The 25,423-nt window shown below is 33.4% G+C and overlaps 1 protein-coding gene across 1 annotated transcript in view; it reads left to right on the top strand.

The window, feature by feature from the left end:
• The window catches only part of LOC105219165 (protein kinase C, brain isozyme-like), a 75,265-nt gene extending 56,434 nt beyond the window's left edge, over nucleotides 1–18,831 (top strand). The window contains exons 3-11 of the mRNA XM_054233460.1: nucleotides 10,407–10,535; nucleotides 11,176–13,300; nucleotides 14,084–14,186; nucleotides 14,285–14,564; nucleotides 14,824–15,025; nucleotides 16,065–16,253; nucleotides 17,478–17,618; nucleotides 17,801–18,436; nucleotides 18,517–18,831. Of these exons, the coding sequence (XP_054089435.1) occupies nucleotides 13,013–13,300; nucleotides 14,084–14,186; nucleotides 14,285–14,564; nucleotides 14,824–15,025; nucleotides 16,065–16,253; nucleotides 17,478–17,573 (1,158 nt within the window). The 5' untranslated portion in view covers nucleotides 10,407–10,535; nucleotides 11,176–13,012 and the 3' untranslated portion in view covers nucleotides 17,574–17,618; nucleotides 17,801–18,436; nucleotides 18,517–18,831. The remainder of the gene's footprint in view (nucleotides 1–10,406; nucleotides 10,536–11,175; nucleotides 13,301–14,083; nucleotides 14,187–14,284; nucleotides 14,565–14,823; nucleotides 15,026–16,064; nucleotides 16,254–17,477; nucleotides 17,619–17,800; nucleotides 18,437–18,516) is intronic.
• The last annotated feature ends 6,592 nt before the right edge of the window (nucleotides 18,832–25,423 follow it).

The following is a 25,423-nucleotide window of genomic DNA, read 5'->3' as shown; positions in this document are numbered from 1 at the left end:
GTCTGTGCAAGCTGTAACTTGAGTAAAAATTGAGATATCTTGATGAAATTTGGAACACGTGTTCCTTGGCACCAAAGGAAGGTTGCTTTCGAAAATGAATCGGACCACTGCCACGCACACAAAATGGTGAAAACCGAAAACACATAACTAAGCCATAAATAAAGCTATGAAAACAAAATCTGGTACAAAGGATCGCACTATGAAGGGGCATATTTGGATGTACTTTTTTTGGATAAGTGGGCGTAGCCCCGCCCCCTACTAAGTTTTTTGTACATATCTCGTAAACTGCTTGAGCTATATCAACCAAACTTTCTGGAATCGTTTCTTTTAGGTACTGCCTTATACATTCCAAAAATGGGCGAAATCGGATCATAACCCCGCCTACCTCCCATACAAAGGTTATATTGAAAACTATTAAAACAGCTTTAATTCAGTAAGGAAAAACACCAGAAATGTTAGATTTCATGGTAAAGATGGCACAGAAGGGCTACACACAATTGGTATAAAATTTTTTTAATGGGCGTGGCTCCGCCCCCTTATGGGTCAAAAACCATATCTCCGAAACTACTCGACCAATTTCAACAAAATTCAGTTTGTAACAATGTTTTGGCATCCTGATGGTACAGCTTGAAAATTGGCCAAATCGTATTACAACTACGCCCACTTCCCATATAACAATTTTATAATCGAACTGATTCTTTCACCTTAGATAATGTAAATGGAGATATCGGAACAAAATTTTATAAACTATATACGTATAAACTATACCCGTATATAGCATTGACATTAATCGGACTATAACTTTGCAGGTACCGAACATGAGGATCTCAGTACCAATGACGGTAATATCCATAAATAACCAAGATATCTCATTGAAATGCAAAGGGCACATTTTTCATCAAATATTAATAGGTTTTCTCCCATCTTATTTCTTTTACCTTAGAATACATTGAATTTATGAATTTATTGAATTTATGCTACCAAATATAATTGTATCCATTCTTGGTTTCGCCGAATCACGATTATTAATTTCCTTTGCATCATTTGTTTACTCTAGCAACAAGTTGCACGTAATATAATAGTTGTGTCCACCTAGCGGTTGTTTGTCACACTGAAATCAGTATCTAACCCCAGATATCGAATGAGGACTTTAGTGCCCATGGCTATTTTTTCCTGAAAATATCCTAAATATATGCAAGCTAATTTTTATACTCTCGCAACAAATGTTGCTAAAGAGAGTATTATAGTTTTGTTCACACAACGGTTGTTTGTAACACCCAAAACTAAACGAGTTAGATATAGGGTTATATATACCAAAGTGATCAGCGTGAAGAGTAGAGTTCAAATCCGAATGTCTGTCTGTCTGTCCGTCCGTCCGTCCGTCCGTCCGTCTGTGCAAGCTGTAACTTGAGTAAAAATTAAGATATCTTGATGAAACTTGGCACACTTATTTCTTGGCACCATAGGAACGTTGCTTTCGGACCATTGAAACGCCCACAAAATGGCGAAAACCGAAAACACATAAAGTGCCATAACTAAGCCATAAATAAAGCTATGGAAATAAAATTTGGTATGAACACACTATGTAGGGGCATATTTGGATGTAATTTTTTTGGGGAAGTGGGCGTGGCCCCGCCCTCTACTAAGTTTTTTGTACATATCTCGCAAACCAATAGAGCTATATAAACCAAACTTTCTGCAGTCGTTTTTTTAGCCACTTCCTAATGCAGTCCAAAAATGAAAGTAATCGGATAATAACCACGCCCACCTCCCATACAAAAGTTAGGTTGGAAATTACTAAAAGTGGGTTAACTCATTAAAGAAAAACGTCAGAAACACTAAATTTCACACAAGAAATGGCAAATGGAAGCTGCACTCAGATTTTTTTACAAAATGGAAAATGGGCGTGGCGTCGCCCACTTATGGGTCAAAAACCATATCTCAGGAACTACTCGACTCGAAAATCGACCGATTTCAATGAAATTTGGTTTGTAATAGTTTCCTTACCTTCCAATAATATTTTGTGAAAATTCGCCAAATCGCTTCACAGCCATGCCTACTTCCTATATACCAGAACTTCGAAGACAATCTGAATCGTTTACTTTACAATATATAAAGTAAGTACTAGTGAAGATATCGATGCAGAACTTTGCACAAATACTATGTTAATAGTGTGGCAGCCCCATTCTAAAAATCGCCGAAATCGGACCATAGGTTTTTAAGGCCCCATATATCGAACACTAAGGACCTCGGTGCTTCTAACCTAATATTATGGTTTCCAACTTTCAATGGACTTTATACAATATATATGACGAATATGTTTGTCAAATTGTGTATTATATAAATAAAGTTAAATAAATAAATTGCGAGAGTATAAAATGTTCGGTTACACCCGAACTTAGCCCTTCCTTACTTGTTAAGATTATATCTTCAAATATAATTTAGGTACGCTTGAAGCCTTTTACGTATCTAGAGTAAGTATTTGTTATATAGAAGATAAGTGGAAATGAATTCAATAGAAACAGAAGGTCCAGTAATTTAATGGATGTGATCATAGTGAATACCCTCCAAGTACCATCTGATGAATATGTATCAATTATCCTTCCTAACTTTCAAAGATCTCTCAAGCCTATAACCATTTATTTGAAGCAAAGATAACAATTTTAAAGAACATTTTAAGCAAATTACCATACCTAACAGCTAACTTATTTTCTATGTATTACTGCGAACACTCAATTGTACAAAAAAGTTAAATTTCCACTTCACATCAGCCATTTCTTACGCATTTTTTCGACATTTCGATTTCCGTATACATTTGGGTGTGTGTATATCGATAACTGTATTTACATGCTGTAGATATGTATATACAAGTGATTAGCTACAGTTGTGTGTGCGCATTGTTGCGTTCTGCATTTTCGGGAAGAGCAAGTCGATGTAGAATAGTGTAGAATGTAATATAAAAACATAGACACAATTACATACAAAAACAACATTGAAACAACTGTCATGTTTTACGAGTGAAAAAAGGAAAGGTAGAAGGAAAAAAATTAATAAAAATACAAAAAAAATAAAAAGAAAATAAAAAATAATGAAAAATTAATAATTGTATGAAAGCATAATCAATGTTACAGTAAGAATAGACGCTTTAAGTAGTTCAAAATCAATCACCGCAATATATATATAAACTATTTGTGCTACATACAAATATATAAATATGGCGACCACCGCTAACTAACGCTCATTAAGCCCGCCTTGGCACCTAATTCAATTTTTATTCTTTACTATCATTACTTTCTACGCCCTTTTGCTTTTATCCACATACTCTAACGTCTGCTATCACTATCACTATCACTTGTATGTTTCTTTATACTTTGGATGTATCCTCTGTTTTATACTTTATCATTTGTGTTCTACTTTATACTTTGTTTTCTCTTTTAAACTTTGTTTTTTACTTTATCTTCATTTCTCTCTCTCTCTCTCTCTCTTTATCTATCCTTCTAAAGTACTTTCTCTTATCGCTAAGTATTTTTGTACGAATTTAGTTTTTTTAACAGCAACTACTACCGCTAAGCTTTATGTTAATTTCCCATCAGTTTTCTCACCTATTCCCAGGCCCATCAGATGCCGCACAAATGGCAGCATATCTCCTTCCTGTCGCCGATGTTTTGCGATCATAGCGGATCGCTGCTGCATGGCATCACTCATAAGGGGCTCAAGTGTCGAGGTAAAGGTGTGGCGCGGCGCACTCTGTGCCCAATGCCACCAACAAGTAATGTTTTTGTGCAACAACTATTAATCAGCATTGTTCTGTAATTGTTGTTGCTTTCACAACTACAGTTATATGTAGTAGTAGCTTACTTTAAGAGCTTTCTTGCATTTACTACTTTTCTACCTTCCTGTTAAACTTTTTTTCAAGATTTTTTTTGTACTTTTTTCAATTCTTTCTTCTTATAGGCACTCTGCTTTTTTACTACTTTTCACTGTTTACAATAACACTTTATTGTTTTTGTTACTGTAGTACTTAAGTACAATTTTCCGTGCTCGCTTTTCACACTGTTACAACTAGCGGCTTAGTACTTTTTCTAAAACTTTTATTTTCAAGCTTTATATTTTCTTTTTATGCTATGTTTTGTCTTTGGTCGCTTTATTCTGCCTTCTTGTAGGTAATTTGCTATTAACACATTTTTGACTTAGTGTCTAGAATAATTAATTACTACAACGAACAGTGCCTCTAGTTTAGTCTTAGCCTTCGCTTAATGGTTTGTTTTGGAAGAATAGTAGTTGAATTTTTTTCAACATGGAAGCAGGTAAGAAGTCTTAAGAACATTACTATTCAGAAATAGTTTCAGTAAAGTGAAAAACCAGGTGTATTTAAGACAGTGGACAGCTCAGATCAAGATGAAGAAATATTCGCAACAAATACAAAAGACACATGGAATGTTTGTCGGTACAACCCCTCCAGCGGATTAAATATGCTTCAAACAACCATAAACCATGTAAATATGGAACCATTAATAAGGCATATATTCCTCCACCATTTTGTTTGAAGTTTGAACGGGTTATAAAAATTAGAAGTAAGAAATAAAAACGTAGAAAACCTCATTCGTAAGGAACTCCCAACATAAAGTTCTTAGCAAAAGAAACTGGTTTTCTTTCAAAACGTTTTAGTAGAAGTCCAAAAGCACTCACAAATCTCGTCTCATTCACTTTAGTCATCAGATTTTACTCCAAAGAAATTTTAATTTACACCGTAAATTGCTTGAAGCTGGAAAAATGAATTTGCTGAATAAACTGAACTAGCTCGATCGTAGCAATGATCAAAACAAAAGGAACTTATATCGAATACTTCATTAAATATTTTTTTGAATTACGTACAATGTTTTCTTTAAGTATTGGTTGAGGTTTTTGCTGGGAACTCCAATGAAGAACCCTTCAAAATAAACAAAAAAACATATCCCACTAGACGGCATAGAAAAGCACAACCTTCTCCGAAGCGTCAGTCTACATTAATATTTTATTTCCTTCACTGTGCTTGGGGCAACCACAATTTTCGACAAATTTTGCATACAATTAAATACAAACAAAGAACGAAATGGCTAAGCGTATAAGCAGAAACGGCAGAAACACTATAAAGTACTGACGAAAAAATGCCTAAAAAGAAAGGAAGTAAAGAAATGTAAAACAAATAATATTTTCTACAATAATATTTTTGTATGTGCTTTTCACAAAAAATACAACAAAAAAATAAAATATTATATTATTAATAAAAAAAATATAAGCAGAAGCGACAGCAGCTGTGCAGCTGAGTATTTACTCATTTGTGCGCAAATGCCGGTTGGTTGAATAATAAGCATACGCCCTTAGAGCTATAATGCAAATACAAAATTTTATTCACACATATTTATGCATTTATATGCATGTTTGTATGTATTGGAATTCGAGTAGTAGTACACAGGGAAATAATACCTTTATTTCGTATTTGCACATATTTACTGCATACAAGTATTAATTTACATATGAGTACACTCGAGCACATTTGCACATATTTGGCCTAGAGGCGCACACTGTTCGGTGCTGTCGAGGACAATAGATACCAATTCAGTTCCTGATCCCCAGCGACAAAAGTAAAGCAATTTCGGAAGGACATTACAATGCAAAATTTACGGCCATACAGACATTTTATATGGTCATATGTAAAGTGCGAAATCATTGTATGTTATTGAAAATAATATAGTTTAGTGTACTTATATCGTGTATTTATACATATAATTAACCCTTCTGCACAAATTGGGTCAAAATGACCCAAATTTAAGAAACAAACGCGTATTACCATGCCTTAGAATGGCTAATTGCTTATAAAACCATTTTGATATCCTCAGTCTGAGTCTTATGATGAGTTGTACGTACACATTTTTTTTCCAGGACGAGCCAGTTTTCTTACATAATTTTTTAAAAACTTTTCGTACGCGTATACAATTTGTGGGTCATTTTGACCACCAAGAACATTTATGCTCAAATGTGACTAAACAGAAAAAGCGTGCTAGTGCTTCATCATTCGGCAGTGACTAGGGATGATCAGAAAAAGAAACCACTATAATGCGACTAAAGCAAGTGTTGATGCGCTGGACCATGTACACCACGTACACATGTAAACGCCAAACGAAACGATGGCCAGTTGCACCCTTTTCCAATATGGTCGATGTTTCGGGATATAACGCATATGTTATATGGACCGAACTTAATCCCGAATGGAACAGAACTAAAAACTTTAAGCGGCGATTATTTTTAGTAGACTTGGCCACATCTTTGGTAACCCCGCACATTGCACGCCGAAAGCGAATGCCTTATGATCCTTCTGCAATAAGAGTTGTGAAAAACATCCAGGAAGCAGTCGCAGCAGACACTCCCAGTTTATCCACGGTCGTGCAGCCTCAAGATTCTCCTTTATGCTTCTTGGGTAAGAGACAAAGGTGTTTTTATTGTCCACATACTAAAAATCCAACAAGCATTCAGTTCGTCGCGATAAATGCTTGAAATTTATATGCAAAGAACATAGTGTAAAGGCAGTTATGTGTATAAATTGTCAGAATTTATGTATTTTTTACTGACTCCTATTGAAAACAATTTTGAATTTGTTAATTTTATGTTTGAATAATAAAAAAATGAGTTTGCCATTATAATTTTACCAAAAACACGTCAGTTTTGCTATTGGGTCATATTGACCCAAAATTGTTTATGAGGGGTACAATCTCAATTTGTGCAGAAGGGTTAAGTTAATATTTCCTAAATGCTTGTTTATTATATTATATATTTAGAAGAAAAAACGTATACAAAATTAGCTTTGACACTTTTACAATTTTTGTACCAGTTTGGAAATTTTTATTTCTCTTTCATAAAATTATACCAGATTTAAATCAGTTTAAAAATTTATTAAATTGCCTTTTCCCGTATTTAAATATTTTCGACCAGTTTGTATCATAATTTTTAATGACAAGTTGGTGTTTTAAATTTGTATAATTCTATTATTATGATATAACCATATCTTCCATTTAATTCTATCATTCTAACAATGCCTGACCAGCCTTTTGTGCTTTCTTGGAATACACTTGAATTTGTTTTGTCGTTGACTTTCATTACACAGGAATGGCATACCAAGCGCATGATGATGCACTTATTCTATTCAGTTTGGCGGGAATACGCCGCTCTGTTGTATGAAATTTTGGTTTTGATGACGAACCATGTTGACATAGTGATGTCGTTGGTGGTTAGTTAACGCGTTTATTTGTCAACACAGCCCACTAATTTGGTAGCTGCTTTGTTTGTGTATCAAGCTATAGAAGTCGGGCTGGGTTTAATGGTGGTGGTGGTTAGTAAGTTGCCTCCAAGCGATTGGTTAAATAGCTATGCGCTTACTTTACACTGGCTGAGCCTTTGTCTGCTTGGTTGTTGGTTTCAGTAAGTAGAAGGCTGTTGGTACTAAGTAATATGGTATGGTCTATATGTATACTAGATATATGGCAAACTGTTGCGCTTCCCCGTACACTTTGGCTGCTACATCACCACAAACCATGTGGTATAAAATACAATAAAATCGTAAAACTAATAAACATTTGTTATTTGTAAAAGTTATTTGAATGTAAAATTTACAAAAATCTAAGGTCGTACAAGATTGTAAGTTTAAAATATTTGTAAACTGGTATAAAATTGTGGTATAATACAATTTTTAATTGAATAGTACTCAAATAATATTTATCAATTAAAGTGGCCATAAACAATGTTAGACATATTAGTAATCTGGTATAAAAATTATTAGACTAATTTGATCTGAAGTTAAAGAGAAATATATTTCACATATATTATGTCATTGTCATCTGCTTAGTCACGTGAAAAGCCATTCGTTTGATTGATTCTACGCAGCTACACGACGTTGTCCATTATGTTCACGCTATTTAACAACTATTTATGATGTTTTGCTGCCTAGTTTTGCAAAAATGGCTTTGCAGCTTTTGAGGCATTTTGAATTTTTTTTTTTTCATTTCGCTCCCCCTGTAATTCGGTATATTGTTTTTTTTTTTATTTTGTTTTATAATTGTTAGTGAGTTGCATGCCTGCCTCGAGCAGAAACATTGAATGCACATTAGACACTGTGGACACCCTTCATTATTTTCCTTTCATGTTCTTTTCATACCCACCATGACAATACACATATGTGTCTATAATGCCAGTCATGCAGGTAAAAATGGAAAAGTGAAAAATTGTTGCGACCTGTTGCAAAGTCTCCACACATTTGTAGGAGAAACGTGTGCTTCTCTCCACTTCGTAAATAAATCACGTCCGTTCATTGAGTTTCCAATTTGCGCACGAAATCCGTATTCAACGCACGCCAACTAATCAAATCGCAATGAATTGAATACGAATTGTATAGCAATGCAACATTGCTGAGAGTAAGTTATGTTCATAAATGATATAAATTGACATTGCTTGCATCGCAAAAGCTTGTTGCATGCCAGACGTTGCAACACTGTGTTATTTGTGCCACAAACAATAACAACAACTAATACCAATTTACAACAAATACATTTTATTATCAACATTTCCTCACTAACCAACCAACTTGTCTCGAAATCATAATTTCCGTTTGCCATTGAAATGGCATTCCCCTGTTGCCCATTTAAATGAGTTGATTTATTATTGATTTACGGTAAATATGCAATATAATTATGTCAATCTGTGAAATTCATAGCGAAAGGTAAACGAGGTGAATTAAAATGACCTCAGAAAAAATGATGCGGCTATAACGGTGGCTAGTTAACAGTCTTCAGGGTTGTAATTTACGTTGTGTAAAAATCAATTGAGCATGTTCTTTAATATTCTCACTTTAAATACTCAGCTTTCTAGTTCATAATGAATTAGGTTATGGAGAGTTGGTTTATAACCTTAAACCACAGTTTAAAAAACGAGGTGAGTTATAATTAATTTAACTCAAGTTACTTCTTAGCTGTTTAAGTGAAATCAAATTTGAATTTCAGTTAACATTATGTTAGGTTAGGTTATGTTGAGGCGAATCCAAAAAAAAGTTTGAAAATTTAAGTAAAAATAAGTTTCTCTGTTGGTCCTTATATCAAGTTCGTGTTAGATTGTGTTAAGTTATATCACACTTGAAATATGTTATTTTAGACTTCTGTTGGCTTTAGTTTTCAATCCAGTTAACACATACATATGTTACCTCAAACTTTTTTGTAACCACAACCTCTTTGTTTATAAGTTGTTAGGTTAGATTCAAAATAATTTAATTCCAACTCTTACAATTAGTTAGTTTATGTGTTAGCATCTAATTCAAAATAAACTAGTCTATATTGGCTGGAATAATAATTATAATAATTAAGAATCTCTTAGAAGGTTTTAAATTTTCAATAATTGAAGTTAGGTAGTGTTTAAGAATTAAACAAATGACTTAAGTAAACTCTCATAGAAATGTTAATATTTTAAAAGCCTAACATATTTAAACTATAGAACTATAAAATATATAACGCTGCAAAGTTTTTCAACTTATAATCAACTTTCTTTTTGAAATAGAGTCGAAAATGAAAATGTAATTAATATATATCGTACTGTATCGTACAAATAAATTAATAAATATTTAAGCATCTCGAGCTAGTTTCAAAAGTTTTATGATCAAAGTCGGTCTGTAAAATCAAATGATTATTGATCGTCCAAAATCTTCTAGTTAATGCAGTAAAAACACCTAAGCTTCTACTTGTTCTAAGTGTTCAGTCAAGTTACCGTTGTTACTCGAAAAATACGTTTTATACAGTTCACTGAAGGTCCATTAAGACAATTCTGCAGAAGGAAGGATATTCAAATGGAATGATAATAATTTGGTCCTTAGATGCTTCTGATGAACCTTTATACACCTGTTATCATTATTTCTAAGAAATATGTGCGAGATCTGTATGAAAACTAGTGCTTACAATTCAATTGTTAATTATTAGTAGGTCTCTGCAAAAGCAAAAAACCGTTGACAAAACTAGATTTTAATATAAATTGTTAGCGTGTGTTGAACGTGCAACCGCCTTGAGTTTGTTTGTGTATGTTTCTCTATATGTAAGTGTGTGTGTATGTCCTTTATTGGCTGTAAATATTCTGTACTTTGTGCGCGTGAGTGTCTGTTTACCTTTTGTACATTTATTTTATTACTTTTTTATACACATTCACTTTCAATTGGTGCGCAGCATAGTCCAGATGGAGTTTAGTTAATTTTATGGCAGCTACAAGCTGTTTACAAAAGTTTTTTTTTTTTCATTTTAAGCTAAACACAAAAATACTGATTTGAATATACTTTTTATACACCTTTTTCGCAACTTTTCCACCGCTACTTGGCTTTTACGCTAACAACAAACGAACAGCATGTGACATGAATCTGCATGCCCGCTGCAAGGAGAATGTTCCGAGCTTATGCGGTTGCGATCACACCGAACGCCGTGGGCGCATTATTTTGTAATTGAATGTGAAGGAGAATTTGCTGAATGTGCAAAGTAAGTTGGGTGAATTGGAGTTTAATGGTTTTTTATCGACTTTTTGCCTTTAAAAGTATATAAAAAATTTTGTTTTAAAAAAATTGCATTCATTATTTTTTTAACTTTATATTAATAAATATTTGCAAAAATGAATTTTTATACATTTTTAAATATTTATTTTTTTCTTTATAAAATATTTAATTTTTGTTTAAATTATAATATTTATCATATTTACATGTTTTTTTATAAACTGTATTTAGTTTTACTTTTTTTCACTTATTTTCATAGAAATTATTTTTTTATTTATTCTGTTAAGTTAAATTATTTTTAAAAAAATTTCACTCTTCAATATTGCAAATTCTTAATATTCACTTTTTTAATAGATTTTCAATAATATATTTCACTTCATTTGATATTTGTTTATATGTATATTACTATATGTGACCTGGTCTACGAAAAGGGAGCTAACGTGTGAAAACTAGTTTTCTGGGAAACAGCTGTTAAAAATAAACACCAATAAAAATAAACTAAAAAGTGAAAATTGATTTTTTGACACCTAAGCCCCCTTTCCGTAGACCAGGTCACATATATATATATTTAAAACCTCTATTTATATTCAATTAAAACTAATTATAACACAATTATAACTTCATTTCAGTCAAAGAAGGCCGTAATCTCATTCCAATGGACCCGAATGGTCTTAGCGATCCCTATGTTAAGGTTAAACTCATTCCAGATGAACATGAAAAGTCAAAGAAAAAGACGCGCACTATTAAAGCTTGTCTTAATCTCATTTGGAATGAGACCATCAAATAGTGAGTAATTATTAATAAGGTAGTTAGCACGTCCCCGCAAAACTAATACGGCTGTGTAAGCTGACGTTGAGCAACACCAAAAGCTCCGTCAGGATCGGGAAGGACCTCTCCGAGCCGTTCGATACCAGACGAGGTTTCAGACAAGGTGACTCACTCTCGTGTGATTTCTTTAACCTGATGCTGGAGAAAATAAAACGAGCTGCAGAGCTAAATAGAGAAGGTACAATCTTCTATAAGAGTGTACAGCTACTGGCATACGCCGATGATATCGATATCATCGGAAGCAACACCCGCCGTTTGTTCTGCCTTTTCCAGAGTGGATAAGGAAGCGAAGCGTATGGGGCTGGTGGTGAATGAGGACAAGACGAAATATCTTCTATCGTCAAACAAACAGTTAGCGTATTCGCGTCTTGGCTCCCACGTCACTGCTGACAGTTATAACTTTGAAGTTGTAGATAATTTCGTCTACCTGGGAACCAGCATTAATAGCAATAACAATGTCAGCCTGCAAATCCAACGCATAATCACTCTTACCAACAGGTGCTACTATGGACTAAGTAGGCAATTGAAAAGTAAAGTCCTCTCTCGACGAACAAAAACCAAACTACAAGTCTCTCATCATTCCCGTCCTACTTTACGGTGCAGAAGCGTGGACGATGTCAACATCCGATGAGACGGCACTAGGAGTTTTCGAGAGAAAGGTTTTGCGGAAGATTTATGGTCCCTTAAGATTTGGCAACGGCGAATACCGCAGACGATGGAACGATGAGCTGTATATGTTATTCGACGACAGAGGCATAGTCCAGCGAATAAAAAAACAGCGGCTACGCTGGCTAGGTCATGTTGTTCGAATGGATGAAAGTGCTCCAGCTCTAAAAGTATTCGATGCAGTACCCGCTGGTGGAAGCCGAGGAAGAGGGAGACCTCCACTCCGATGGAAGGACCAGGTGGAGAGGGACCTGGCTTCGCTTGGAATAACCAATTGGCGCCAAACTGCCAGAAGGAGAGATACGTGGCGCGCTGTTTTGGACTCGGCTATAACCGCATAAGCGGTGTCTACGCCAGTCAAGAAGAAGAAGTCTAAGTGATCATTAAACTTGGAAAAGCTTGTTGTGTCAGTGAAACAGCTTTTTTGTGCAGTGTGAAAGCTTCTATAAGTAAAAGCTCGAAAAAATTCAGTAAAATAATGGCTATTATTTAAAAGCTTACTAAGTTAGTATGAATGCTACTGCATTCAATTTGAAAGCTTGCTTTGTAAGTGTGACAAAAACTTTCTCCAATGTGAAATTCTGAAAGCAAAAGCTCAAAAATAACAATGAAATGAAATATTTTTTTAAAGGTGCTCATTGTGGCTTATATTTCCATCGAATCTGATAATATTAACGACTTTTAAAAGCTCTTTAAAAGCTTTTATTTATTCTATGGCTGTATGGTAGTTTATATTTCCACCCCATATTTATTTTGAAATTTTTGACTTGATTTTCATATAAAAAGCTCTTTCAAGGAATATATATATTTTAAAGGTATTCATTGTGGATTCATTCTTTTATAGAACTTTACTCTACTTAAAATTCCGTTGAATGAGCCACAGTTAACGACTACTTAAAGTACTTATCTTTACGTACAGGGTGGCTGATGAAAACCGCTACCAAAAAAAAAATTAAATAACTTTTAACAAAAATGGATAACTGGGACACCGAAACAAGATTTTGGATTGTCCGCCGCTATCACGCACTGGAGTCCGTAGTTTCGGTTCAAAGAGAGTATAGGCGCACGTTTGGCGGCAATCCTCCGAGCAGATGGACCATAATGAGACTTGTAAACAATTTTGCCGAGCATGGGACAGTCAACAGAAGACCTTACCATCGAAACCCTTCAGTTCGAACGGAGGAAACAATCGCTGATGTAGCTGCTGCCATACAAAACAATCCACGTGTTTCGACAAGAAGCTTATCTGCTCAAATGGGTGTAAGCAGACAGTCATTACAGTCAATTATGCACAATTGCAAATTTTTAAACTTAAAAAATGCATTAATTTATTTGCTTTAATAAAACATACATGAAAAACATATTTACATTTACATACATACATATGTATTTACTTTGAAGAGAAAAAATCTTGAATATTCTTTTGTTTTTTTTTTCTTTTGCAATATATTTTCTGACCATTTTTGTACGACAATTCAAAAAGTCTGACACCTGATTTGCATCGTTTTCATTTTTAAACCAGTGGATCAAGTAGGAGAGTTTATTTACTAAAAAGACGCGATAAACAAGAGAGTAAGTGTTTTTGCGACATCGTAAAAAACGCTGCTTGCTTCGTTTCGAATTTTTTATCACACTCTCTGAAAAGTAAATTAAAAAATTTACTTTTTCGAGGTGCATGTGTAATCTTAAAGGTGATTAACTTCTCCGCGATTATTTACTTTTTGAGAATTTACTTTTCGAGAGTATACTGTATAATAAAATTGAATGAGCTTTAACATGAATAAAGGAAAAATGAATTCCATACACTGAAAACAAAATTATTTGAGTTTCTTAATGTAGCAAAATTCAGCAAAATTGGTAATAAACAAAAAGTCATTCTAATCCCGAAACTGAAACTCGGATTGGACTAATCTACCTATTTCAACTTGATTATTTTGAGTTCGGCTAAATTTAGTTTAAGAAACTTAAGTTTTTCTCTGACAAATTACTGTTATTTTGAAGCATCTTTCAAAGTTACACAATTAATGCAATTAAATTTTTCAGAATCCCGCGGATGGCTGGTTCAAATTGCTCACACAAGAGGAGGGTGAATACTACAATGTGCCATGCGCCGATGCCACACAGGATCTACTAAACTCAAATGCGGGTAAACTGCAGAAAAAAAAACAAATAAGCCAATTTGAGAAATATTATTTGATACTTCGCTCGGTTACTTACACCATTCTACTCGCATTTCATTCGCAGAAATCATCACAAAAGAAACCGCTGGTGATGCGCAGGTGAAGGGCACCGAAGATCTCTACGCCATTAAAGTACTTAAAAAGGATGTCATCATACAAGACGATGATGTCGAGTGTACAATGATTGAGAAACGTGTTTTGGCTTTAGGCGGGAAGCCGCCTTTCCTAGTGCAACTGCTCTCATGCTTCCAAACGCTAGATCGTCTCTTCTTTGTCATGGAGAATGGTGGCTATTTAATGTTTCAAATACAACAATTTGGCAAATTCAAGGAGCCGGTAGCGGTGTAAGTATAACGAAAGAAAAAAAAAAAAAAAAGAATACAAAAAAAACTAATAACGAATAAATAAATAAATAAAAAAAGACTGACCTCTGGCGCAAGTGATTTTTGTGCTGTTGATTGACCTCTCTGAAGTGGCCAATCTCGGCAGTGTATTTACACAGTTTTCTTTTCACAGTTTTCTTTACATTTTACTACTTTATTTTCTTTACAAACACCTTTTAATTTTTTCTATTTATTTTTCTTTTTTCCTACTGTCTATTAGCTTTTACGCATCCGAAATCGCCGCTGGGCTCTTCTTCCTACACAGTAAAGGCATTTTGTATCGTGATTTGAAATTGGACAATATTCTTTTGGATGCAGATGGTCATGTGAAAATTGCCGACTTTGGCATGTGTAAGGAGAATATTATTGGTGATAAGACAACAAAGACATTTTGCGGCACACCCGACCACATAGCACCCGAGGTGAGTAAAAAACCCGATCTCTGTTTATGTTTGTGTTGTTATTGTTGCAAGTAGTTGCTAATATAAATGGGACACATATTTCGATTTAATTTCAAAGATAAACAAAAATTTTTGTTTAAGTGTCTGCGTGTATTTGTGTCTGTCTGCCGACACTAATTAGTTCCGATTCAAGTCTATATGTGTTTGGATGTGTGCGTTTTGAGGCTTGGTTGCCTTAAAGGCAGTCCATTTTCTTGTTTATTTATTGCGACTCTAGATTACTTGAGTAATAATTTCGACAACGATCTGCTAGGAATGGTGTCTAATAGTTCGCAGCAGTTAAGTGAAAGCTGTCATCAATATTTGTGTGGCAGATCTCTTAATCCTTATCTTAACTACGTCTCAAATATTGGATAATTCGTAATTCGTCTTATAATAGTAAAAGCTTTAAACAGCTTATTTACATCCACATCTATTGTCTCAAATTTATGCAGAATTTTTTATCCTTATCTTAACTACGCTTAAAATATTGAGTGTTTTTTTAAATATCATACAATAGTAAAAGCTCTCAAAAGCTTATTGAAGCTTTCACTTTATTGTTTAAATTTAAATGGAATTTTAATTTCTTATCTTAGCTACATCTAAAATATTGAATAATTTGTAACTTGTCGCATAATAGTAAAAGCTTTGAAAGCTTCTTCTTCTTAACCCTCATCGAGACCAACGGTTCTGGCCAGGCATATTTTGTTTTTAAATTTTATTTAAATATATTTAGAGTGTAGCAAACGACGATATTACACCTCAGTCGAGACCAATGGTGCTTGGCTAGACCCCATGTATTTTGTATGAAAATATATGAACTTTGGTATGTTTCTATCACTTCGCACGGTTGATTTAGTCTTCATATTTTGATTTCTCAAGTAGGCCTCGACCTTAAGATCAAGATTTTAGGCAGTACCTAAAACACAACTAGTTTAAACAGATTTTTCAAATCCCTTATTACTAATTCTCCACCATTATCATCACCTACCAATCTTTAACTTTCAAATTCCCTCAACAGATCATTCTATATCAACCCTACGGCAAATCGGTAGATTGGTGGGCCTATGGAGTTCTACTCTACGAAATGCTCGTCGGTCAGCCACCGTTCGATGGTGAGGATGAAGAAGAATTGTTTGCTGCCATTACCGATCACAGTGTCTCCTATCCTAAGAGTTTGAGCAAGGAGGCCAAAGAGGCGTGCAAAGGGGTAAGTAAAATGCAGTAAACAGAGTTATTTAAAAATAATTACGCTCTCTGAACTTATGCCAAGCTTTATTCGATTTATTTTTACTGCGTTTTACTGTACCACAAATGCTTAAAGCCATAAGCTATCAACTGATCTTTTGTTTATATTTATATTTTTTGTTTTAGAATAATAAAATGTGCAATTTATTTTATTTTTATATATAAGGTACGATTTTATCTGTACGATTTATATGACGACATTGACATAGTTCAGCGAATAAAAAGACAGCGACTACGCTGGCTAGGTCATGTTGTACGGATGGAAGAAAACACTCCAGACATCATAATTCAATGATACATTGACCGACTTGATCGACTTCAAATTTAAACTGAGTATTTATTATTGAATATATTTACTATACAATGACCTACGATCTTTTTGATTGGTTGAAAATTGTCGATTTGGCATTAAAAGAAATACCATTTTTTTACCTAAGAAACGACATTTTTTCAGAACTACGCCATTTTGTCAATTTTTGATATTTTTCAAAAATCATAGGTCATTGTATAGGAATTTTTGTGTTTCGGCAACTCCTTCGGCCGGAATCATGGCAACAGTTAGGGAACATTTTTTTTGGCACTTCCGAAGACAGCATATATGTAAATCCGTTGATTTTCAATATTTTTGTAAAGAAAAAATTTTGATTGATTTTTTGAATTCGAAACAATCGATGGAGTACTTTCTTTTAAAAAAAATTAACGAAAATCGCCTAATTTTTCATGGGTTAGACTGGTATAGCACCTTGAATAAATTAAAATTAAAGATTTTAAAGAAAATAATTCATTAATTACGGATTACTCATGCCTTTGTTACACAATTTTGTTGAAATCCTTAAGTATTAAAAAGTATAAGTCTTATTAGTATAAGTCTGTTCATGATCAAAGTACGGACTATTCTAAATCTTATAGCTAGTTTCAAATATCCAATAGTTATCAGATATATACCCACTTGAATTTATTCTGTTCCAAGAGAACATCGTGTTGAAAAGACGTGAGAAGCTCATCAAAATATGGAGAAAAAAAATGTTCGCCTACGATGTATTGGCTTTCTACGACAGATGCAAGTTATTTTGATATAAAGAAATATAGTGATATTCTTAGTAAACAGAACTCGACTTTAATATACCAACATAATATTTGAGTATTATTAATCAGTAAACCACATTGCTGTCTCTTATCTTTTCAGTTCCTCAACGAGCAACCGAACAAGCGGCTCGGTTGTGGAGCCACCGGTGAGGCGGATGTGCGCATACATCCATTCTTCCGACGCATCGATTGTTAGAAAATTGAGAATCGTGAAGTGCAGCCGCCATTTAAGCCGAAAATCGTAAGTGAAAGCAAAAAGAAAAAGGAAAACTATTTTGAAAAAAATTAATTCATTCTTTTGACTATTTTTTTTTTTGAATACTCTTCTTTCCACTTTCCACTGTTTTATCACTTCTTCACTTCTGTGAAATTAATATGCAAATACCTTGAACTATACACATACACATCTAAAAACTTATATAGAAACATAAAAAAGATGTTTCAAATTTCGATAAGCAATTCACTTCGGAGAAAATGAATCTGACACCAACGGATAAAGTATTTATGATGAATTTGGATCAAACGGAATTTGTGGGCTTCTCCTACGTGAATCCGGACTATGCGCTGCCCGTTTAAATACGATGAATACGCCACACCAACAAACACACACTCGCCCACATACTTGAAGGCATTGCGTTCGGGCGGCAAATAGCAACGGAAGAAAGCAAAATAGAGATAATGGGTATATAGTTTATGTGCGGATATCATATTGTTTTAACGGATGTTAATAATTTTGGTCCCACAACACTGGTGCTTTCAGACTGTAGTAAGTGGCGTGGCTCTTTTATGCTGCAGGATCGCTTATTCTTCGTTATGGACTACTATAAAGGCGGTGATATGTATCACATGGAGATCTATGGACGGTTCACTTCAGATCGTAAACTATGAATCCTATAAGCATACCGTCGATTTGTGGTTTTGTAGTGTTTTGATTTATGAAATTTTGGCGGGTTAAAATTTCTTCCAGGATGTGGTTGAGGAGAGCACTTTCAAAAATATCAAAGATAAACCGTATTTCCGAAGCATTTTACTCAGGAGGCTATGGGTGTCATAACCAGCGTAAGTATTTTTCATTAAAATATACGCATAAAGCTCTTTGGCAGCATTCGTTTTCACTTCACAGTTACTCCATTTTTCAGAAATATTGATTGGAGAAAACGGAAGCAGGGGAGTGGAGCCACCTATTGTGCCTTCGAGCTTAAAGCTCACTCTCAATAATACTAATATTTCGTCGTTCATTTAAAAACATCGCAAGGGCATGTTGAATTTCGATAAATTTTAACACCAATTAATAAGTTGTTTCTCATTTATGAATTTGGAATACTATTATTATATCTAAAGTAAAGTTTGGTATATACGAGTATATATAATGCAAACGAAGAGCGAATAAAGTAAAGTGGTAATCCATTTGTTTTGATTGAATTCTAGAAAAATAAATAAATACAACATAATATACTCGTATATTCATTTGAAGGCAGTACAAAACAATTAGTACTGGTGGTGTTTTTGATTGACAAGAATAAAGGTGAATGCTGTTTCAAAATCAACCAAAAGGTAAGATTTTTACGATCTTTAGTCTAAGAGCTATGTGGCATTATTACTAGTACAGAGTTTTTTAGTACAAAATTGTTAATACACATTTTTAGTACAGATTGTTTGGCACTAATTTATAGTACATTCTTTGAGTATATTTGTCAATATACACGTAAAACTTATAGCTAATTGATTTTGTTAGAACAAAACCTTTAGTACACAAATATCTCGATCAGTTGATACTGAAACTTCGATAGAAATGAACCAAACTTTCTGCAGTCGTTTTTTTTTAGCCACTTCTTAATACAGTTAAATGAAATGAATGAAAGAAATCGGATAATAACCACGACCATACAAAGGTTAGGTTGAAAATTACTAAAAGTGGGTCAACTCACTAACGAAAAACGTCAGAAACACTAAATTTCACATAAGAAATGGAAGATGGAAGCTGCACTCAGATTTTTACAAAATGGAAAATGGGCGTGGCGTCGCCCACTTATGGGTCAAAAACCATATCTCAGGAACTACTCGACCGAATTCAATGAAACTTGGTTTGTAATAGTTTCCTTACATCCCAATGATATTTTGTGAAAATAAAAATCGCTTCACAACCACGCCTACTTCCTATATAGCAGAACTTTGAAGACGATCTGAATCGTTTACTTTACAATATATAAAGTAAGCACTAGTGAAGATATCGGTGCAGAACTTTGCACAAATACTTTATTTATAGTGCGGCAGCCCCACTCTAAAAATACGAAATAGACGAATATGTGGGTCAAATTGTGTATTATATAATATAAATAAAGTTAAATAAATAAATTGCGAGAGTATAAAATGTTCGGTTACACCCGAACTTAGCCCTTCCTTACTTGTTAAATTTTGTTTGCTCTTTAGTACAATCCTTTGCGTACTAATAGGTTATAGGGTATTCATCTTAAGGCCATCCATCTAACTACAAAATATGTCTCAATGTGATCAGTGTTGATAGAATTACCTCAATTATAAAACACTAAGTACTTGGTGTAAATAAACAACAAATTTGTGGGTAGAACTAGAACTGACAATATTTTAGACATTTTTTTAAATAAAATTAATTTCTGAAAACATATTTTGAATATTTTGAAAGATATTTTTTGATGTCAATATCTTTGAATTATTGATTATGTCTTATGTTGCCTACATCAAAGTGTATTCAACAAAGTGAACCAGGTATATGACATATCACAATTTTTTACCCGAATGTGACATCAATGGCAACAAACGATTTAACCCACACATTTATTCAAAAATTCAAATTTTGAAATTCAAAAGTAAACAAATTTCAAACCAAAAAAGAATATTTTTTAAATGAATAAAAGAAAATGCCGAATACTTTCTGCTTAGGCAAAACAACTCATGGAAGCAATTTACTAAGGTTTTGTGCTCCAACTGACAAATTGCAAACAATTTTATCAATATATATTATATTGTTAAAGTTAAAAAAGACGGGTTAATGTAAACAAATACATGTATTGTTTAATATTTTATTGTCAATAGCGGGTATGTCAAATACTTAGTTCACTTTGTTGAATACACTTTGGCCTACATATAAACTGCATATTTGAAATATTCTTATCAAGTCTCCGTAAAATACATATAATTATCGCTTTTGGGGCTTTCAAAGCTTTCAGGCATTCTTAAAATCCATCAAATTAAAAACATACAACATTTCCATTTCATAGTAACTATGCTATTCTAACCTCTCATTCGCCACTAGAAAACCTTAAAGTTATTTAATTTTTAAGAGTATCAGGTTTCATCAAAAGTCAAAAAAAAAAAAAAAACTTTTAAAAGATTCTCAAAGGTCCGAGGTCCGTTTCCGAGGTCCATTTAGCCCCATTTATGCGTGTGTTCACTCGAAACTTTAAGAAAGTGTGCAAAAATGTCAATGAAGTGGAAAATGGACACTCGACATGAAATTATGTTTGTCTATATGTGTATGAGGAATGAACTGTACTGTGTGGATCGAAAATTTAATTTTATAGTACAAAAAAAAATTTTATTGCTTAGTTAAAACGAAACTTTGAAAAGAGTTAGTTGAAAATATAGGCATAGAAATTTTAATATTTAATAGACATAAATAGGTTTAGAATTTATGATACAGCTATCAATTTGATATAGTACAGGCAAAATTTTTAATTTCTCATCAAAAATACCTTTGTGTTACCAAAAATTAAATTTTTTTGCTAAGCAAATAAATATTAAAAAAGAGTTCTGAAAAATATTTGGACTAAAAATGTTGCGTAAATTTAAAAATTAAGCTTAACATGTTTAAATTTATTTTAAAAACGTTTTTTTTTTATTAATTATAGTACATTAAAAAATTTAGTGCTAAAATTTTTTACATAAAATTGTGTACTTAAAATTTTGTACTTAGAATTTAGTACTAAACATTTTGTACTAAAAATATAGTACTAAGAACTTAGTATCCAACAAATTTTCAGTCGTAAAAAATGTGATAGAATGCTCCAACATATTTTTTTAAATCTATAATCTCAGGCCTTTAATTTGTATTGTACAAATGCAGTACTATTACTGTAGTTAGAAGTTTGATAACAATATTTCTGTAAATCAAGTGTAGTACAATAAATTTTGGTTTAAAACACAATGTATTTTAAATCATAACTTATATAACCAGTTAGAACTTATTGTTTTTAGTACTAAATTTACATTTTGGAATCAAATTATGGGCACATTTTAAGCTAGTTTTAATTTATAACTAAAAAAATTATTTTGTAGAAAATGTAATATTTCATAGCTTACAAGAAAAAAAATTTATAAAGAATTGTAGCACATAATTATCATCTATAATTTTTTTTAGTACAAACACTAAATTTTACAATATTTTATATACATAATTTATATAATTTTTAGGCAAATATTATGCTTTTACTCTAAAGTCCATTATTTTGTACATATTATAAGTTAAACATTATATTTTTAGTACAAAAACAAATTGATTAGAGAGTAGTTTCATATTTATGTAAAAAATAGTCAATAGCACGAATATTAGTACATTATTAAAAGTTATTTACTCTACGGAATTTTTAGTACACAATTTAAGCTGCTTATTTTTAGTACAAATCGCACATATAATATATTTTTTATAAATCTCAAAGTTTATTATGTATGCTGCTAAGATAATTATTTAGTACACAATTTAACGTGTATAAGGTTTTATAGCATACTATTAGTACAACCTGAAATTTAGTACAACATTTTAGTACTACATATTTTAGTAGTAAATATAGTTCTGAGCTCGAGTTTTAGTACATTAATACAGTTCAAAAATTTAGTATACATTTAGTACTATCATTTTTAGTACAAATCTACCGATTTCTCAAACTGCTTCAAAGATCTCAAATGTTTTCTTTCTTTTAGAAGAAAATATTTAAAATTTTAAAATATGTTTGAGCCACAAATTCCACATCCCAGCCCACTGTGCCACCAATCAAAGTGTCCGAGCAAAAATGGCGCAAGAACCAAGCTGTAGATCGACTGACACACCACTTGAGGTTGTCATTGCCAAAATTGATGGCCAGCAGCGCCAACAAATAACTGTTGAAAGCGCAGATGAAAGAGCCGAATCTGCTCGAACATATGGACATAAACAGATATGCTTGACGAGATGGGTGTCTGTATGGGCGTTTGGACCTGCCAGCGACTAGCTGTCAGACAAAGCAGGCGTGCCACGCCAAATGCTATGCAAATTGCTAACGAAGCCAGAGAGGAAATTTTTCATGACAAACGAGTGTACGCCTTGAAGTATACACTGACAAGTATTTTGGCTAAATTATGAGTGGATGGGAGTATAAAATTATTTATAAACACATTTACATGGTGTTGATAGGCTACTTTAAATTCCTATAAAATTGTTAAGCAGCAATTTCGACGTTGCAATTTGTCACTGCTGCCAACTTTTAGGGGTACACACGCAATATATCATTGCGTCATTTGCTGTGTCATTTAACTTTTTAAACTTTTTATTTGCACCGTTATGTTCAACTCTCACTTTTGTTTACTTCGCAAATTGCGCAGTAAGTATTTATAGATGTTTTGCGCGCCTGTAAGTATACACCACTGTTATATGTATTTCGACATTTATTGTCGCTTTGTATTGACTATCAGTATGTCATAAAGTTGCGCAGCAAAAATATGCCTGTCATTTAGGGGCGAGAAAAATATGTGCGCAAATTGAAAAGTATCATAGATTGTTTGTAGAGTTTTAGGCGCACAATTGTTTTGTATTGCAAGAAGTCCACGATTGGCTGTCTTTCAGTATTTAAAATGTATAAATGTTAGCTAAAATTTGTGTTCTTTAAATTATTATGAACTTATAAGCAACTTTGTTTAACTTTTCGCCAAAAGGTATGCTACGAAAATTACAGTTTCCATGTGGTGGTGTTTTTAAATATTTTTAGTGGTCTCTTTATTTGATTTTTATATCGTTTCAAAGTGTTTACGGCTGAGTTTCCAAATTTTCTCGCATCAATATCATTTTTTATATATTTGTTTTTATTGTGCTAATATAAATTTGTTTGCAACACTGTTTGGAACAGGACATTCTTGTTGACGTTCATTTGCGCATCGTACTGAGGAGTTTTATATCGCAATCATTAAGTATTTTTCGTTTCTGAAAGATTATCGACTCAAATAGATCACTTCCCAAGGGAGCTCCAAAGTTCTATTTCAGATACATCGGGCTCATTAATAAATTACTGATCACTCATGCGGTCAGATTAATGTTGGGAATTATAACCAAAATATTGTTAGGAATGTAAATCGAATACTACACCATTTTCGAGTTTCATTTCGCGATGCGTACATGGTCAAGTCTATAGTATTACACTCCACAGAAACCGTGGACGCGAGACGTGAAATTTGCTTGTCAAAGCTGTTGCTATTGCTATTGTTGTTGTTGCTGCTTGCTGTCACTACTTGTTGTCAATGACAACTGCAAAATAGCCTTTGATACTTTGACGAGGGAATGAGGGCTGCAACAGTATTTGCTTTATCAATTACGCCCCACATTTTGGACCACCGCTAATTTGATTACAAATAAATTTAATTTGAGATAGTGAAGTTGTGAGTTAAAAATTGTAAGTGAAAATTTATTTCAATAAATTGGTAAAGGCCCTCAGAAATATTGATTCACGAAGTAGAAAATCTAACATGGTTGCTATTGAATTCGAAAAAAGCTTACAAACTACAAACAGGATTCAGGAAAATATGGCATCTATAAAGTATTATTTCTTTAGAAAAGTTATTTTAGTACAAAACTAAATTAGTACTAAAAACGAAGGTTTGAACTAATTAAGGATTAAGTAAAGAACTTATTTTAAAAGAGGATGTTACTATAAGCCTAAAACCGTTTGGTACTAAATTATTACATGGAAATTTTACGTTTAGTACACAGTCCACTTATCATGTACTTGCTGAGTATTAGAATACATTTATTTTTATTAAAAATAAACTATTTGAAAGATTTCCTAATAATATTTATTAATTTTAATACAAAGTCAAGGAATTAGTACTAGGCGTTTTTAAAACATTAAACTTTGTATGCCAATATTATACTAAAATAAGTATTTTACCATAAACACAAGGTTTAGTACATATATATATATATTTGGCGTAGGAACCGCTTTAAGCGATTATAGCCGAATCCACCAGAGCGCGCCAGGTGAAGCCAGGTCACTTTGCACTTAGTCTTTCCACCGGAGTGGAGGTCGTCCTCTTCCACGGCTTCCTCCAGCGGGTACTGTATCGAATACTTTCAGAGCTGGAGTGTTTTCTTCCATCCGTACAACATGACCTAGCCAGCGTAGCCGCTGTTTTTTTATTCGCTGGACTATGTCTATGTCGTCGAATAACATATACAGCTCATCGTTCCATCGTCTGCGGTATTCGCCGTTGCCAATGTTTAGAGGACCATAAATCTTGCGCAAAACCTTTCTCTCAAAAACCCCAAGAGTCGTCTCATCGGATGTTGTCATCGTCCACGCTTCAGCGCCATACATCAGGACGGGAATAATGAGCGACTTATAGAGTTTGATTTTGGTTCGTCGAGAGAGGACTTTACTTTTCAATTTCCTACTCAGTCCAAAGTAGCACCTGTTGGCAAGAGTGATCCTGCGTTGGATTTCAACGCTGACATTGTTGGTGTTGTTAATGCTGGTTCCCAGATAAACGAAATAAAGTTATGCCTGTCAACAGTGACGTGGGAGCCAAGACGCGAGTGCGCTGACTGTTTGTTTTTCGTTTTTTGTTTTGTAGATATTTCGTCTTGTCCTCATTCACCACCAGACCCATACGCTTCGCTTCTTTATCTAGTCTAGAAAACGCAGAACAAACGGCGCGGTTGTTGCTTCCGATGATATCAATATCATCGGCATACGCCAGGAGCTGTACACTCTTGTAAAAGATTGTACCCTCTCTATTTAGTTCTGCAGCTCGTATTATTTCTTCCAG

Source organism: Zeugodacus cucurbitae, chromosome 6, assembly GCF_028554725.1.
Source record: "Zeugodacus cucurbitae isolate PBARC_wt_2022May chromosome 6, idZeuCucr1.2, whole genome shotgun sequence".
Classification (NCBI taxonomy): domain Eukaryota; kingdom Metazoa; phylum Arthropoda; class Insecta; order Diptera; family Tephritidae; genus Zeugodacus; species Zeugodacus cucurbitae.
This window is presented reverse-complemented; position numbering and strand designations above follow the sequence as displayed.